The sequence below is a fragment of the Lotus japonicus genome, chromosome 1 (genome assembly GCF_012489685.1).
Source record: "Lotus japonicus ecotype B-129 chromosome 1, LjGifu_v1.2".
NCBI classification, from domain to species: domain Eukaryota; kingdom Viridiplantae; phylum Streptophyta; class Magnoliopsida; order Fabales; family Fabaceae; genus Lotus; species Lotus japonicus.
In genome coordinates this window covers 113,611,244-113,626,779 of record NC_080041.1, presented here as the reverse complement: position 1 = coordinate 113,626,779, position 15,536 = coordinate 113,611,244, and the positions used below count along the sequence as shown (strand labels likewise).

Below are 15,536 nucleotides of genomic sequence, written 5' to 3'. Positions count from 1 at the left end.
TTTCCATGTTTTCTTTCTTTTCTTTTTCATAAATTTCAATTTCTTACTTGACCTTAAAACAATGCAAAGATGTGTAACCAAACTATGTATGTCATGGTAGGATTTTTTAAAAAAAATGTATGTCATGGTAGTGTTTTTAAATTTGGATTATAAAGTAATGAAATAATGATAGTTACTAGTCTAGTATTAATATTATTTTTAATTTTTTTAGTGTAAACCGAGTCAAACGGTTCAACCAGTGACCCAGTGGTTGAACCATTGACTCATTGACCCAGTGCCTCGACCGAGTCGATTACCGGTCCGAGTCTGATAACACTGGGTATAGACATCCGGAGTGTCTTGCTCCTGTGTTGCTACTAGCTGACCGCTTGGGAACTGCTTTCCAAAGGCAGCAATAGTTTTTTAGCCTTTTATTTATTTTAGCTCTTTGTAAAAAAAAAATCTTTTGTGTTTATATATTTTTTTTCAATCTTTATAATCATGAAAGTCCAACTATTGTGTTTGTGGGAGTCGGACATTGGCCAATAAAGCCTGTACGTAATCCGTACCCTGACTACACAGGTTCTTTGTAATTTGTATCACTGTATGGAATAGTGGAATTACCCATTTGCAGATCAGGAATGTGGTGGTGATGGTGATCAGACATTTTTGTTAGTTCCAAGGAACCTTCAAGTTCAACCAACCAGAGGCATTTGCAGAGGCAGATAAAAAATGATGAGTTACCACACAATGTCACAATCTCACTTTTTCACTTGGGAAGAAGAAGAAGAAGAAGAAGAAGCCATTGTTCTCTGACCAGGATTCACTTCCCTCCCCTCTCTCTATCACTGACCCCAAAGTTCTTCTATTCATGTCATCATGGCTCCTAAGTTTCCTCTGGAGAACCCAACAACCCACTTTTTCAAGATCATAACCCTTCATGATCATGAAGGAAAGCTAGTAAGCACACATGCATTTCTTCATTCAGTTCTTTCTTCAAATAACTCTTGTTCATAATAACATTGGTTCTGCATGCTGATGCTGGTTCGTGCCTTCATGTACTATGATAATATTTAACTAGCCTTATTGCTCATGCCATGTTTAGTTGCGTATAGCCGTTTACCTTTCCTTATTAGATCTATGTTTAACTGTATACAATAGATGAATATTGCCTTAATTGATGCAAAATACCATCTTTCTTAGCTCAATTATGCATACATATTTGGTGTTATTGACAGATGATCCCAAGAGCATTTGTGGAGAAATATGGAGAAGGCTTGCCGAAAACTGTATTTGTTAAGCCTCCAAATGGTGCAGAGTGGAAATTAGATTTGGTTAAAAGTGATGGTGAAATATGGTTTCAAAAGGGGTGGAAAGAGTTTGCAGAACATCATTCTCTAGCTCATGGCCATCTTCTGCTTTTCAGATACGGAGGAACTTCCCATTTTCAGCTACGCATCTTTGCTATGAATGCCTTGGAGATAAACTATCCTGTGAAAACAGTAGAATGTAAAAGGGCCTCTGATGCTAAAGGAAAGAAACCGGCAAATAATGAAAATTCAGAAGATTACAAAGAAGGTCGAAAAAGAAAAGCTAACTTGTCATTAGAAGTTCTTCAACCATGTAAAATGGAAACTGGTGGATGTGTTAAAGCTGGAAGTGCCTTCAAATTCCGAAAGACAGCATCGCCCCATACTGACAAAATGTGTAAAGGTGTAACATTTTATCAGTGCCTCATAAACTTATTAGCTTCTGTTCTCCTTAATTTGCTTATTTCATTTTAAATCTTTCCATGGCACGCATCTGAAGTAACCATGTGGAAATGACATACATTAGTAGGTTTCAAATCTTTTAGCAGCCTGAATGATGACCTTGAAATCTGTGGCTTACGATGATCTAATTTTTCAGGAAAACAAGTGATTACTGCTAAGCAAGTTACAGCTCTTGAAAGAGCAAGCTCTTTCAAAATTTGTAATCCGTCCTTCCTGATTTTCATGCATCCCTCATATATCCGTGGTTACATGGTAAGCCGAGAAGAAAAAATTGACTTGTAAAACACAAGATGAACAATAAATTGAAGTGCTTGTTGTTTATCTTGTTAGAGAGATGGTTACATAATTAAGAAATGAATTTTTTTATAAGAGAATTATTATATCTAATATGTTGATTAATTTAAAAGTCGTACTATTTTAACAAAGTTTTTTATTTCTTATTTTTAACCAATATTTTTAGGGGTACTCCTTAACCTTTGTCTTTTCCTTTCTTTGGCAGAATTTACCACCTGAGTTTTGTCTGAGACACTTAGATTTGAGCAAACCGCAGGGAGTTTTCAATCTTCTGTTAAATGGGAGAGTTTGGACTGCAGGATACGTAATATGGAAAACCAAAATTGCACTTTCAAGTAGATGGAGGGCATTTGTAACAGACAATAAGTTGAAAGTTGGTGATGTTTGCACCTTTGAGCTCATTGCTAAGACTAATAACACCTTCCAGGTTCACATCTTTAGAGAGTCAGACAATGCAAGTTGCTCAACATCTCAAGGTAGTACGTGTAATCAAGAAACATTAAAAAGTTACATGTTAATAGTGCCATTCTCTTTCCTGAACATTTAAAAAGTATGAAGCTACTTATAAGTTAATTCTCTTGATATGTTGTAAAACTTATCCACAGACAGAAGAAATATTGTTCCTATGGGTGAGCAAAACCCTGTCACACTAACTCTCTAGCCCAACCACCCTATCACACAATAAAGTGTAGGGAAAAAGTGTGTCTTGTTGATAATCAGACATCTAATTAAGGAGTTGATGTTTTTAAAGTTTCAGATCTCAGAGCAGGGCAGAAGAGAGAAGCTAACTTGTTATCAGAGTCTCTTCGCCCATGTAAAGTGGGAAGGAGTAGATGTGCTAGAGTTGGAAATTCCTTGAAGTTGCAAAAGGGGGCATCGTCCAGTACTGACAAAAAGTGCCTAGGTACTAAATTTTAATGTGTTTTTAGGAATGTTTAGAATTTATTCTAGAATTGATTATGAAGTGGAAATCAAGTCTGCGGAATTTTCTTTGGGAGTAATTTACGAGTTCCAGAGTAGATTCTCATGAAAAAGAAACTGATCCGATCATGTAAGAGCTTCACAAGTTCAACATTATTAGCTTCTGTTCTCCTCAATTTACTAATTTCATTTTAAATCTTTCCATGACATGCATCTGAAGCAACTATGTGGAAATTCTTTTAGCAGCCTGCAAGTTGATGATGAAATGTGTGGCTTACGAAGATCTAATTTTTCAGGAAAAGAAGGGATTACAGCCAAACAAGTTACTGCTCTTGACAGAGCAAGATCTTTCAAAATTTGCAATCCATCAGTCCTGATTTTCATGTATCCGTCATATATTATCCATGGTCAGCTGGTAAGCAGAGAACAAGGATTTGGCTTGCGAAACACAAGTTGAAAAACCAATTAAGTGCTTTTCTTTTGCGCCTTTGTAACAGAGATTGTTATTCCATGATAAAGATAAGAAAATACTTATTCAAAATTTGTTATATCTAATGAACTGATCAAGTTAAAAGTTGTATTTTTAAGATATGTTCTTTTTTCCTATGTTTTAACCATTTTAGGGGTACTCCTTAACATTTGTCTTTTCCTTTCTTTGGCAGAATTTACCATCTAATTTTTGTCTGAGACACTTAGATTTGAGAAAACCAAGGGGATTCATCAATCTTGAAATGTTAAATGGGACAGTTTCGACTGTAAAGTACCTAATCAAGAAAAGCAATACACAAAAGAAAATTGTACTTGGACGTGGATGGAAAGCATTTGTAAAGGACAATAACTTGAAAGTTGGTGATGTTTGCTCCTTTGAGCTCATTGCCAAGACTTGTAACACCTTCCAGGTTCACATCTTTAGAGAGTCAGACAATGCAAATTGTCCAACATCTCAAGGTAGTGCGTGTAACCAAGAAACATGTGAAAACTTAACATGTAAATTGTGCTATTCTCTTTCCTTAACATGTAAAAAGTATGAAGCTACTTATAAGTTAATTCTCTTGATATGCTGTGAAACTTCTTCTATGACAGAAGAAGTATTGTTCCTATGGGTGAACAAAACCCTGTCCCACTAACTCTCTAGCCCATCCACCTATCACACAATAGAGAGTAGGGAAAAAGTGGGTCTTGTTTGATAATCAGACATCTAATTAAGGAGTTGATGTTTATAAAGTTTCAGATATCAGAGGAGGGATAAAGAGAAAAGCTAACTTGTCATCAGAGTCTCTTCAACCATGTAAAGTGGGAAGGAGTAGATGTGCTAAAGTTGGAAATTCCTTGAAATTGAAAAAGGGGGCATCGTTCAGTACAGACAAAAGGTGCCAAGGTACTAAATTTTAATGTGTTTTTCAGTATGTGTAGAATTTTTTATAGAGTTGATTATGAAGTGGAAATCAAGTCTGCGGAATTTTTCTGGGAGTAATTTATGAGTTCCAGTGTTGATTCTCATGAAAAAGAAACTGATCCGAACATGCTAAGAGCTTCACAAGTTCAACATAGCTTCTGTTCACAATTTACTAATTTCATTTTAAATCTTTCCATGACATGCATCTGAAGTAACTTTGTGGAATTGACAGAAGTTAGGGGTTTCAAATTTTTAGCAGCCTGAGAGTTGATAATGATATCAGTGGCTTACGGAGATCTAATTTTGCAGGAAAACAAGTGATTGCTGCCAAACAAGTTACAGCTCTTGACAGAGCAAGCTCTTTCAAAACTTGTAATCCATCCTTCCTGATTTTCATGCGTCCTACATATGTTACCCGTGGTGAGATGGTAAGCTGAGAAGAAAGATTTGGCTTGTAAAACACAAATTGAAGTGCATTTCTTTAGTGCCTTGTTACAAAGATGGTTACATGATCAAGATTTGAAACTGTTCACTAAGAATTTATTATATCTGACATATTGGTTTATTTGAAAGTTGTACTTTTTAATAAATTTTTTATTTATTACAATATTTTTAGGGCTACTCCTTAACCTTTGTCTTTTCCTTCCTTTGGCAGAATTTACCAGCTAGATTTTGTCTGCAACACTTAGATTTGAGCAAACCGAAGGGAGATATCAATCTTGGAGTGGTAAATGGGAGAGTTTGGACTGTAAAGTACCTAATCAGGAAATCCAAAAGAAGAGTGAAAATTGTACTACCCTCAAGGGGATGGAGGGTATTTGTAAAGGACAATAACTTGAAAGTTGGTGATGTTTGCACTTTTGAGCTCATTGTTAGCACTAATAACACGTTCCTAGTTCACATCTTTAGAGAGTCAGACAATGCAAATAGTCCAACATCTCAAGGTAGGTTTAATGCTGAATTTCATTTATTTTCTAACAATTCCTCTCTTGCATCAATATATATATATTTATATGTTCTTCTATCTTGTGCAGAATCTGTTAAAGTAGAGGAGCTTGTTAAGGACTAAGGAAATCACTACCACCAAAGAATTTGTCAAGTGCATGTTTTTGGTTTTGGCACACTAAGTACCCAATGAAAAATTGAACAAACTAGTAAGTGTAACTAAGAAACATGTGATAAGTATAGAGCCCGTTTGTTTTGTGTTATCGTTACATTAACTTGGGTTTTCGATATATGGAGTTATGTTTTCATACCAAGTAACCATGATATTATTTTAACCTTTTCTAATCCTGCTATTTGATTGTGTCAAAGAATGTGTCCACAAAAAGTAATCTCTTGATCTTCATAAATGTTACAACTTAGAACCTACCTGATCCTAGGATTAGGAGACATTCCCTTCTAGTACCATGGCACCTTCGTGTTGTCATACATCTCACACCAATGCCCAGCCAAGCTTCTTGTACCATTTCTGCGTGAATGATAAAGGCAACACTGAAAACAGCACCTACAAGGCCAATCTCAACACCCTCTTGTCATCTCTGGCTTCCAACACACAAATTGATTCTGGCTTCTACAATTTCTCTAAGGGCCAAGACTCTGACAAAGTTGACGCAATTGGGATGTGCAGAGGAGATGTTAAGCCAGAAACATGCCGCAGTTGGCTCAATGATTCCAGAGTCCTTCTCACACAGCGTTTCCCAAACCAGAAAGAAGCTATTGGGGTATGACAATTGCATGCTTCGGTACTCAAACCTTTCGATTTTTCTTTCACCGAACCTCAACCTGCGTACTATTTGCGGACACAGAATTATGCAAGTGATGCGGATCAGTTCAATCTATTAAGTACTTGGGGACTTGGGGGACAGTTTGAGAAGTGAAGCTGCATCTGGTGATTCTCTTAAGAAGTATATGTTGCAGGAAGTGCAGCAGGGCCAAGCTTTCAAACTATATTTGCTCTTCTGCAATGCACTCCTGATTTGTCAGAGCAAGAGTGCAATGATTGCTTGGTGAGGGGCTATCTCAGATATCTCAAGTTGTTGTGCTGGTAAAACAAGTTAATAACTGCAAATTTTGTGTACCAGTGACGTTTGTTAATTGCCGAATTTTTTTTAGTGGCAGTTTTTAAACCGCTGCAATTGCTTTTTTAATAAGCCAACCACTGCAAAATGAATTTTGAGGGAGTAAAGAACATGTTTAACCCAAAATTATATTATAAAGTTTTAAATTATTCTTTAAATAATCAGCTTAAAAAGAGGATAACATTATAATTATGTATCATACCCATTTTAGTTTCCCATACTTTTCCTCTCATTCTCCCATCATGTTTTTCTCTCAACCCAAACAACTTCAAAGTCACATTGTTTTCTTTTTATATTCTTTCCTCTCATTTTTCACTAAATAATATTTTGTGGACATACGATTTTCACCTCCCCCTTGGGTAATGAAGAGAAAAGAAAGAAAAGAGTGATATGATATGTAATGTGATACGAAATGCAAAAAAATAGCTAGAAATAAGAAGAAAAGTGTGTGAAGAAGTCTGAACTGTAAATAAATCATTACTCCATTCTTTCGACCTCCATACCATATCTTTGAACTATTTGAACGACCCTGGATTGATAGATTGGACGCGTCGTGCTTAGCAGCAATTGTTGTTAGTTCCAAGGAGCCTTCAACCAACCAGACGCATTGCAGAGCAGGAAATTAAAATTCAGAGTTTGAAATGATGAGTTACCACACAATCTCAATCTCCATGTTACCAAACAATCTCAAACTCCAAGTTAATAATCTGCTCATTTTCACTTAGGAAGCCATAAACTTGTTGCCATTGTTCTCTGAGAGAACTCACTTTCCTTCCTTCTCCACCAACCTCGTGCCAAGAAGATGCCAACCCACTTTTACAAGATCGTAACACAGTCTTCATGAAGGAAAGCTGGTAAGCACGCATGCATTCATGCATTTTTTATTCAAGCTTTGAAGATGATGCGAGCGTACAAACCTTTAGAGCCAAATTCTGTTCTTTGAATCTTTGTAAACATGGTCCTGTGATCACCATTTCTTTCAGCTTTCTGATTTATTTTCTCTGTTTTTTTAAGAACATTAATGTTGTGTGGATATTTAGCTTGTACCACGAACATTGGACTGCAGGAATGGAGTGTAAATTTGGCATTTTTAGAATGAAGTAAGAGCTATCTAACAGATTTTATTTGTGTCTATGGATTCTCTATTACCATGCCTCCTCAAACAAAAGGGCTAAACCACTTGCATGAACAGATACATAGTCAAAAATAATACCTGAATAATACCTGAGGAGAATGTGTCATTTAAGTGTTGGGGTGAGACTCTTAGTAGTTTTTAATTTCATTTTTTTTCAAGATTTTTTTAGGAGATTAGTGCACACTTTTTCAATCACTTTTCTGCTAAAAGTTTCAACTCTTTAATGTGTGAAGTTGCTTTCATTTTGAGTTCATCATGATTTCTTTGAGAATTGATTTATTAGATTCATTGTGAAAAAGGAGTTACCCATTTGAGATTACCTTGAGAGATTTTGGGCCGAATGCTCGAATGGTTATATCTTGCCATTTCTGATTGATTTGTCGCATGCTTTGAAGTGATAAAGTAATTATTCTCTTGTATTAAGCTACATGCCTAAAAAAAGCTGACCTTGCAATGTTTGATCTTTGTTTTAGCCCCTTGAACATAATATTCTCATTCTATTGTGATTTAGCTGATTACAAAGTCTAATGTGAAAAACCATGATGATATCATACTTTAAGGGATTTAAGAGTTTTGAAATTGTTTCAGGAATGAGATTTCAACAAGTTTGAGGGTGAATTGTCTGAATACATGGTCAAAGTTGTCCTGAAAAGAAAAAAATTACCTTCATTGTGAACTTTGTACATGTTGAGAAAAAAATCAGAAAAAGAAATAAAAAATTCACAAAGTGAAGAAAGAAGGCGATGGTTGTGAAAATGAAATCTTGGGATTGTAGTGTTTAACTTGTGCTTGACTTTGAATTATTCTACATTGCTCTTTTTTTCCTAAGGTTTTAACTCGAAATATCTCTCATGAATCCTTCCTTGACTTTGACCACATTACAACCTTGAAAAGTCAGTTTTATTCAAGTTGATCTATGTTCTTTCACTGTGTGCTTTGAATATATTTTTGGTTCATGATCGATTGAATTCAAAATTATGATCAGTTTTACATTTTTTTTCGAAAGGAAAAAGATATATATATATATATATATATATATATATATATATATATATATCCGCGGGAATGAGACCAAAGTCATGCCACAATAGTGGGGAAATGATGATTAGTACATCAAAAAGTTAACCATCGCACAATGCTAAACAACCCCAAAACCAAAAGAACAAAAGTTAGAAAAGCCCCACTCAAGCGTCTAAATATATCAAAAACACCATATAAAAAGAAATACCCAAGACAAGCCAAAACACCAAACAATTAACACTACCACATCTCAAGAGACCTAATACTAGCGGCTATGCCTTGGAGGGCCACATCTTCATAACAATCATACACCATACCAAACCGAAGCCTTGTGGCCAGAGCCGCTCTCACTTTCGTCATAACTTCTGGAGGACCCTTAGATCCCTATGCATAAAAAACCACCAAAGAAGTATCTCGAGAGCCCAAAACTGCCTCCCCAGAGCTAGAAGAAGGTAGGATCTCAAGTCCCGCTTCCAAAGCCAAACCCTCCCCTTTCTTGGGACCGCCACGAGGAAGAGGAATTTTCGCTATAGGGCAGCGACCTGTAAAAATCCCCTCCCCATGATCAATGGTAGAGTCACGTATAGAATCCCCATCAAGGATCTTTTTTGGTTGTCCTCGTCGTCTAGGAAGCCCAAGGGGTTCTTCCAAAGCACAACAAGGGACCTGATCGATCACAACACAAGGCACCGACTCAGGAAACCTTACACCAACGACATAGGAGGAAGAACCTAGGCCAGCATAAGAAGAAGAATCGGGGAGAATCCATGCCACCGAAAGATTGGCACTTTCACATACTAAGTCCCACAAAGAGGGGACCTCCAACTTCCAAGAAACGTCAAGACCACCACAGAGGATATCAACCTTGGTGAGACACCACTGATCGGAGCTCACCATGACAACACACAAACTCACTTGAAGTGAGATCAACATGAACCAGTGGTTGACAACATCGCTTCACTCTGATATTAGCCAAATCAGCACCAATATAAGTTGTATCTAAACTTGGCTTCCTAAACCAAAACACAGGGAACATAGCCTCATTTGGAAGCCTAACGATCTCCAACCCAACACTCTTCGCCTCTAAGAAACGCCAATCGAAGGCAAGCTCACAGAACAACATCGAATCCAGAAACCTAACAACCTCCTCACAACACCTCCAAGACTCTGGGAACAAGAAATCTTCAGCAGGGGATCGAACAAGCTCACACCACACTTCGACCTTACCCTTAACGATATCCCGCCACAAGCAAATTTTACATGTTTATCTAAGCGAGCTGAGATCATTAAGATGATTTTTTATAGGATTGATGAGAAGATGAAGCGATTGTGGTTTTGTATTCCATAGAACAAAATCTCTAACACCAATTGATTGTTATCTTTGAGGATTTGGGGAAGAAGATTGGTCTTGTACTTCAAATGAGCGATTTATCTTTCCTAACTTGGAAAAATCAAGTTTTAAACTATTTTCTAGTAGAGAACCTGATCTTCCAACTCACGAATCAAATACTTTAATAGAAAGTAAATTATTCTTTTGTAACCAAGGATGGTTTGCTTTACTTGAATGATTAACACGAATGATTAACACATGAGGTTTGAAGTTTTCTTATCTTATTAATAAATTTATTTATTATTCTGCTTATTATTTTGGAAACAAACAATAAACCAAGGGACTGCCTGATTGAGGATGAGGAGCGCCACACCCCTCCCCTTTATGGTTTATGTGCTTCTTTATTTTAATTGATTATCCACTAGGTCTTTATGATAATGATCACCATGCCTTGAAACCTTGTACGACACTCAATTGCAAATTTACGTTGATATGCACCCGCAAGAGTGTGTTCGTCAATCTGAGATATTTATTGTTTGCTCTATCGTAGAGGGGAGAAAGTTCACCATGGGAGATGATGGATCTAAAGCATAAATGTTGATAGGGATGATTTTATAACTTGTTATATGAAACACCATAATTAATTAGTGTATGAGTGTCATTCTTAGTATATGTTGTGGATACTGGTTTTTGTTCGGACTCGATATAAGTAAAAAAGAAGAAAATACAAAAAGTAATTCAATTTCTAATTAAATACAAAAAATTACAAAAATATGAAAAATGTACAACATTGAAAGTTCAAATGTTTTGATTAGTTTTTTTTTTTTAATTTGGCTAATTTTATTTTATTTTGTGTGGATTAAACTTTGGTGGATTACCCATTATGTAAGTGATGAACGGAAGATGAGCCCAAACCCAAAGGAAAAGAGAAGCTAATCCAGCCAAAAAAAAGAATTAAAAATAATAAAAAAAAGATTAGGGTTTGGGAGGTCCTATAAGTAGCCAAGCATTGATGATAAATGAAGGTGCGAAAAACACTAGAAATGGGGGGTTTGAATAGAGTTTTTGAATAAATGATATACTTTTGTATCTTTTCGAAAACTCAAAGATAAGAACTAGGTGCTGAAGGATAAGAAGTAAAGCACGCAAGTATTTTATCCTGGTTCACTTGAGATAAAAGCTCAAGCTAATCCAGTCCACCTGTGAAGGTAATTTCTTCCTTCTTCTGATGAAGGCAATTCACTAAAATCAATGAGTGTTACAACTGCACTTTGCTACATGCTAAGTGACTAACAATACACTGATTTTCTCACTAGTATCCTCTTAAGAAGCTGATCTACCGATCCTCTTAAGACTAGCTAAACACTGAATCAACCTTGATTCAGTCCTCTTAAGATCCGACCAACCTTGGTCTCTTAATGAACTTTACAATGTAGTGTAAAAGGTTTCGGGTTTACAATAAGTGCTTCTAAAAAGCTAATAGTAAACTCAGATGTTTAAGAACAGTGAAGAAATAATGCTAAGAGATTGGTTCGTATGAGTTGAATAATTTCAGCAAGGTTTCTTAGCCTCTTTCTTCTTTCTTCAGCCTTTATATACTCCAAGACTTGTGATGTAGCCGTTGCTAGGGTTTTATCCGTTGGAGTGGCAATCTTGTAAAATCAGACTGCAAGGCTGCACGAGGTAGGTGGTGGACAGACTGAGACTTGTACGATGTTGTACTATGATAGTGACCTGTCCTTTCACCAGTTGACTTGAGATCTGAAGGCTTCAGATGAACATTGGTGAAGCTTCTGATCCTCGTCAGATTGAAGCTTGGATTCTTCTGACCTTGCAACTTCTGCTTCTGAACAAGTTCCTCAGAACTTCTGAACGTTAGAGCTAGAATAGCTTGGGTCTTCAGAACCAACTTCTTGCAGGTCTTCAGAACTTGAGTCTTCTGCTTCTGGACCGTTCCACTGGAACATCTGGTCTTCAGAACTTCTGACTCTGGTTCTTCAGAACCTCTTGAGAGCTTGTATCTTCAGAACTTCTGAAGGATTTGCCACTGTTCTGAACGAACATGGTACGCTTTAGAGCTCTCTTTTTAGTATCCCTTGGTTCTTCTTCTTCTGAATAAGTAGGCTTGGATCAGATTCAGAACCTGTTTGTCACAACTAAAAAAGACAAACGTTAGGGTACCACAATTGTTCATCATCACAAACCTTAATTGTAATCATCAAAATATAGAGATGCAACCACTGATCAAAACTTGATCTTACAATAAAGTTAGAGGCAGTCAATGAGGAGCCAACCCTAATTCACAAAAGCTCAACCTTCTCTCCCTCTCCAGCTGAAACCTTATTCTCCCATCAACACAAAACCTAGTCGCCTCCCTCTTTCTTTATCGTCCTGAATAACGACATCGCCATCTTCTCTTTGTCGATCTGAAGCCTCCAACCACCAAATCGAAGCTTCATTTCCCTCACTCTCCTAACCTTTCATTCGGCCACAACACTAAACTGAAAACAAACGATGGTGATGCGATGATTGATGCTCAAAGCCTCGGTGGTGCGGTGGTGATTTGGGGGTACAATGGTTGTGTAGATGAGGGTGAAGATGTTCGATTCCAGAACTGAGACAATCCAAAAATCAGATATCAATTGTAAGTTCATCACCATGGTTCTTTCTCTTTTCCTGCATTTTGTTGTGTTATGATCCTCATGCATCTTTCTTTGTCTCACCTGGGAATGTTTCTAGTTATTGATGTATCTGTTAAATGTTGATGTTATCTTATGATTATGATCTTGGATATATGAAACTTTCTATTTGGAACTTCACATGGTGAAGATTGTGTGGTATATGTGATTTGCGTCAATCTTTGTTTTTTAGTGTTTTTGGGACCATTTTTTTCCAGTGGTGTTGTTTCATTGAATCTTATTTCGTCTGCACGTTTGATGTCACTGAATAAGGGAGGTTTTGCTGCCATGTTTCTCTCAAACACGTTATTTTTATTGGTTTTGCTTTCATTATTGTTGTTTTCATTGATAGAAATTATCTAGTTTAAATTTGGTACAAATTAATTTAATTTTCTATGAATATTATTTGGATGACATCTTTAACAAAAATAAAAAACACATGTCGATTGTTTGCAGGGTAATTTTGTTTTCTTCCCCCAACAATGAAAAATCCCCGTGATGATCAAATTCTCCCTTTGGAACTCCTTATAGAAATCTTTTCATGGCTACCCGTGAAGACCCTCATGCAATTCGCGTGCGTTTCCAAGTCATTGAAATCACTGATTTTTGATGATCCATCATTCGCGAAACTGCACCTTAATAGATCTCCCAAAAGCACGCACATTCTCCTCAACACAGAAGATGACCCCTACAAATTTGAAAATGAGGACAGTTGGGTTGTTCCATGCTCTGTGCGTTGCTTGATGGAGGATCCGTCGTCCGTGATCGATGTTGAAGGGTGCTACCATTTGAAGGGAAATCATTTGGTAATTGACTCATGTAATGGGTTGGTTTGTTTGGGCAACTTTTATGATGTTGGCCCAATTGAAGATTTTTGGGTTCAACTTTGGAACCCGGCCACACACCTTATGTCTAAGAAGTCACCAACCTTTCATCTAAGCATGCGAACTTCTGTGGATGCTCCGCAGGGTAAGGTGAATTTGGGGTTCGGCTATGATAGTTCACATGATACTTACAAGGTGAGTAATTTTTTTAATTCCTACCATTTTCAAGATAATTACTTGAGAATTCATAATAGTATATGATATCTTAATTTGAAATTAACTTGTTTCTTTAGAGATATCTGAAATACAATCAATGTTTTAAATTGTTGTGGCTAAATTGATATTTCATATTATGAAAAATTGATGATATAAATGATCATATCTACAGTAATTACACTGATGATGACCTTTAAATGGTCAAGGTCTTATGTTCGAAAATAGTGTCCATGGTTGAATTCCATGATGGGACGAAAAATGAGACATCATTTGAAAACTTAAGATTTAGCTAGAAAATACGACTTTGATTAACTTACTCAAGCAATCAGATTTACTATCCCTAACATCAAGGAGAATTTTACAAATTAAGTTAGTCTTTATTGTGAAAATCATGTATTTTTTGGGTCAAGTCAATCCCTTCTTTAAATTACCTTAAAGTCTAATTAGATCATGAACAATGGAGATCAATTTAAAGAACAAATTATTCAATTTAATTTGACTAATCTAACGAAAAATGAAAGACTGCATAATTTTCGTAATTCATCTCAAAAGTATGATCCCTTTGGGTTAATTTTAGTTTTCACTCTTTGCTAGGTAGTGGTGGTGCATTGGGATTGTACAGAGCAGAAAATGATGACAAGGGTTTCTTGCATGAAAAATATTTGCTGCAAAAATATTTTGTGTGACCCTTGTTCCCCTCTTATGCTATACCCAATCATGGGACAATTTGTGGGTGGTTGTGTTAACTGGATAGCTCTTAAAAATATGAATGGTCCCGAATATGAATGGGACAATGTTACTCGCGAGCAGCTGGCTATTGTTTCTTTTGACATGAGTAAGGAGAAATATACATATCGGCCACTTCCTGAGGGTGTTACTAAGGTGCCTCACTTTGAGCCAAGTCTCGAGGTTCTAGAAAATCACATGTATCTTTCTCATGATCATAATATGACTCATTTTGTTATGTGGAAAATGAGAGAGTATGGAGTTCAAGAGTCTTGGACTCGGTGGTTGAGTATCAGGTATGAGCATATTCGATGTGATAATTTGTTTTTTAAGCCCGTGCCAATGTTCTTGTCTGAAGATGGTGACATCCTTTTGCTCGTAAAAACTGAGGATTTGGAGTTTATCAAGTATAACATAAGAGATAATAATGCAGAGTATATTCCAAATCTCAATCATGAATTTTGGTTACAGGCTTTTGGTTATGTTCAGAGTATGGTTTCTCCTTGTCAAGACAAAGAAGATGGATAAGAATGAGGGAGAAAAAGAGCTCTTGGATGCCAATTCCAAAATCCCCTAGATTTTCTTTCAATTTTTATTCGTACCTTATTGACATTATAAAGTCTCTTAAATTTTATGAACCTTTAAAGTATCTTGTTTGCTGCAATGGTGTGAATGTTATATTTGTGTTGAAATAGATGTTGTCGTAATACTTAGAAATTATAATATTTCAATTCGTAGTTTTAAATGTTTTTGCGTGGACTGAAGTAGATAGTGTAGTTGTTGAGGTAGAACTGAATAAGAAGTTATTGCAAATAAGCTACTTCTAATTATTCAAAAAGTTGTTGTAACTAGGATCTTAGATGCATATAATTTTAATTGTATGAATTCGTCTTTAATAGAGGAACCTTTTTCTGAAACCGTTTCTTAAACCTCCAGACCTAGATTTTCATGTTGGGTATACTAATGAGTTAATAACTCAGGTTTCCCATATGTTTCCAAAGACAATTCATCCAAGCAACCAAATTTCCTTGTTTTGATAAGAGAATTGGTTTTTGTTTTCTAAAATTCCTTTGCTAAGAAAGATATTCAACCAAAGCCACTAGGTTTCTAGACTATCAATGTTATTCCTCAAAAAATATTATAAGTTATCCCTTAATTGTAGAC

At 36.2% G+C, this 15,536-nt stretch overlaps 2 protein-coding genes and 1 pseudogene across 4 annotated transcripts; all 3 read left to right on the top strand.

Annotated features, from left to right (window-relative positions):
- The first annotated feature begins 515 nt into the window (after nucleotides 1-515).
- On the top strand, nucleotides 516-5,625 carry LOC130729444 (B3 domain-containing protein Os03g0619800-like). 3 transcript variants are annotated; one of them, XM_057581219.1, is made up of 11 exons: nucleotides 516-939; nucleotides 1,218-1,692; nucleotides 1,888-2,003; nucleotides 2,251-2,521; nucleotides 2,803-2,949; nucleotides 3,263-3,381; nucleotides 3,629-3,914; nucleotides 4,192-4,344; nucleotides 4,672-4,790; nucleotides 5,018-5,306; nucleotides 5,397-5,625. In XM_057581219.1, the coding sequence occupies exons 1-11, from the start codon at nucleotides 859-861 to the stop codon at nucleotides 5,429-5,431; spliced, it is 2,091 nt and encodes a 696-aa protein (XP_057437202.1). In that variant the 5' UTR covers nucleotides 516-858; the 3' UTR covers nucleotides 5,432-5,625. The 3 variants fall into 3 exon arrangements, with proteins under 3 accessions (XP_057437202.1, XP_057437201.1, XP_057437200.1); XM_057581218.1 differs by having other exon boundaries at nucleotides 2,797-2,949; nucleotides 4,198-4,344; XM_057581217.1 differs by having other exon boundaries at nucleotides 2,797-2,949; nucleotides 5,397-5,624.
- A 127-nt stretch (nucleotides 5,626-5,752) lies between these two features.
- On the top strand, nucleotides 5,753-6,424 carry LOC130729445 (cysteine-rich receptor-like protein kinase 26; annotated as a pseudogene).
- Nucleotides 6,425-13,088: 6,664 nt separating this feature from the next.
- On the top strand, nucleotides 13,089-14,900 carry LOC130719874 (F-box/kelch-repeat protein At3g23880-like). Its single transcript, XM_057570474.1, has 2 exons — nucleotides 13,089-13,625; nucleotides 14,241-14,900. Exons 1-2 carry the CDS (start codon nucleotides 13,089-13,091, stop codon nucleotides 14,898-14,900), a joined length of 1,197 nt encoding a protein of 398 aa, XP_057426457.1.
- Nucleotides 14,901-15,536: the final 636 nt, after the last annotated feature.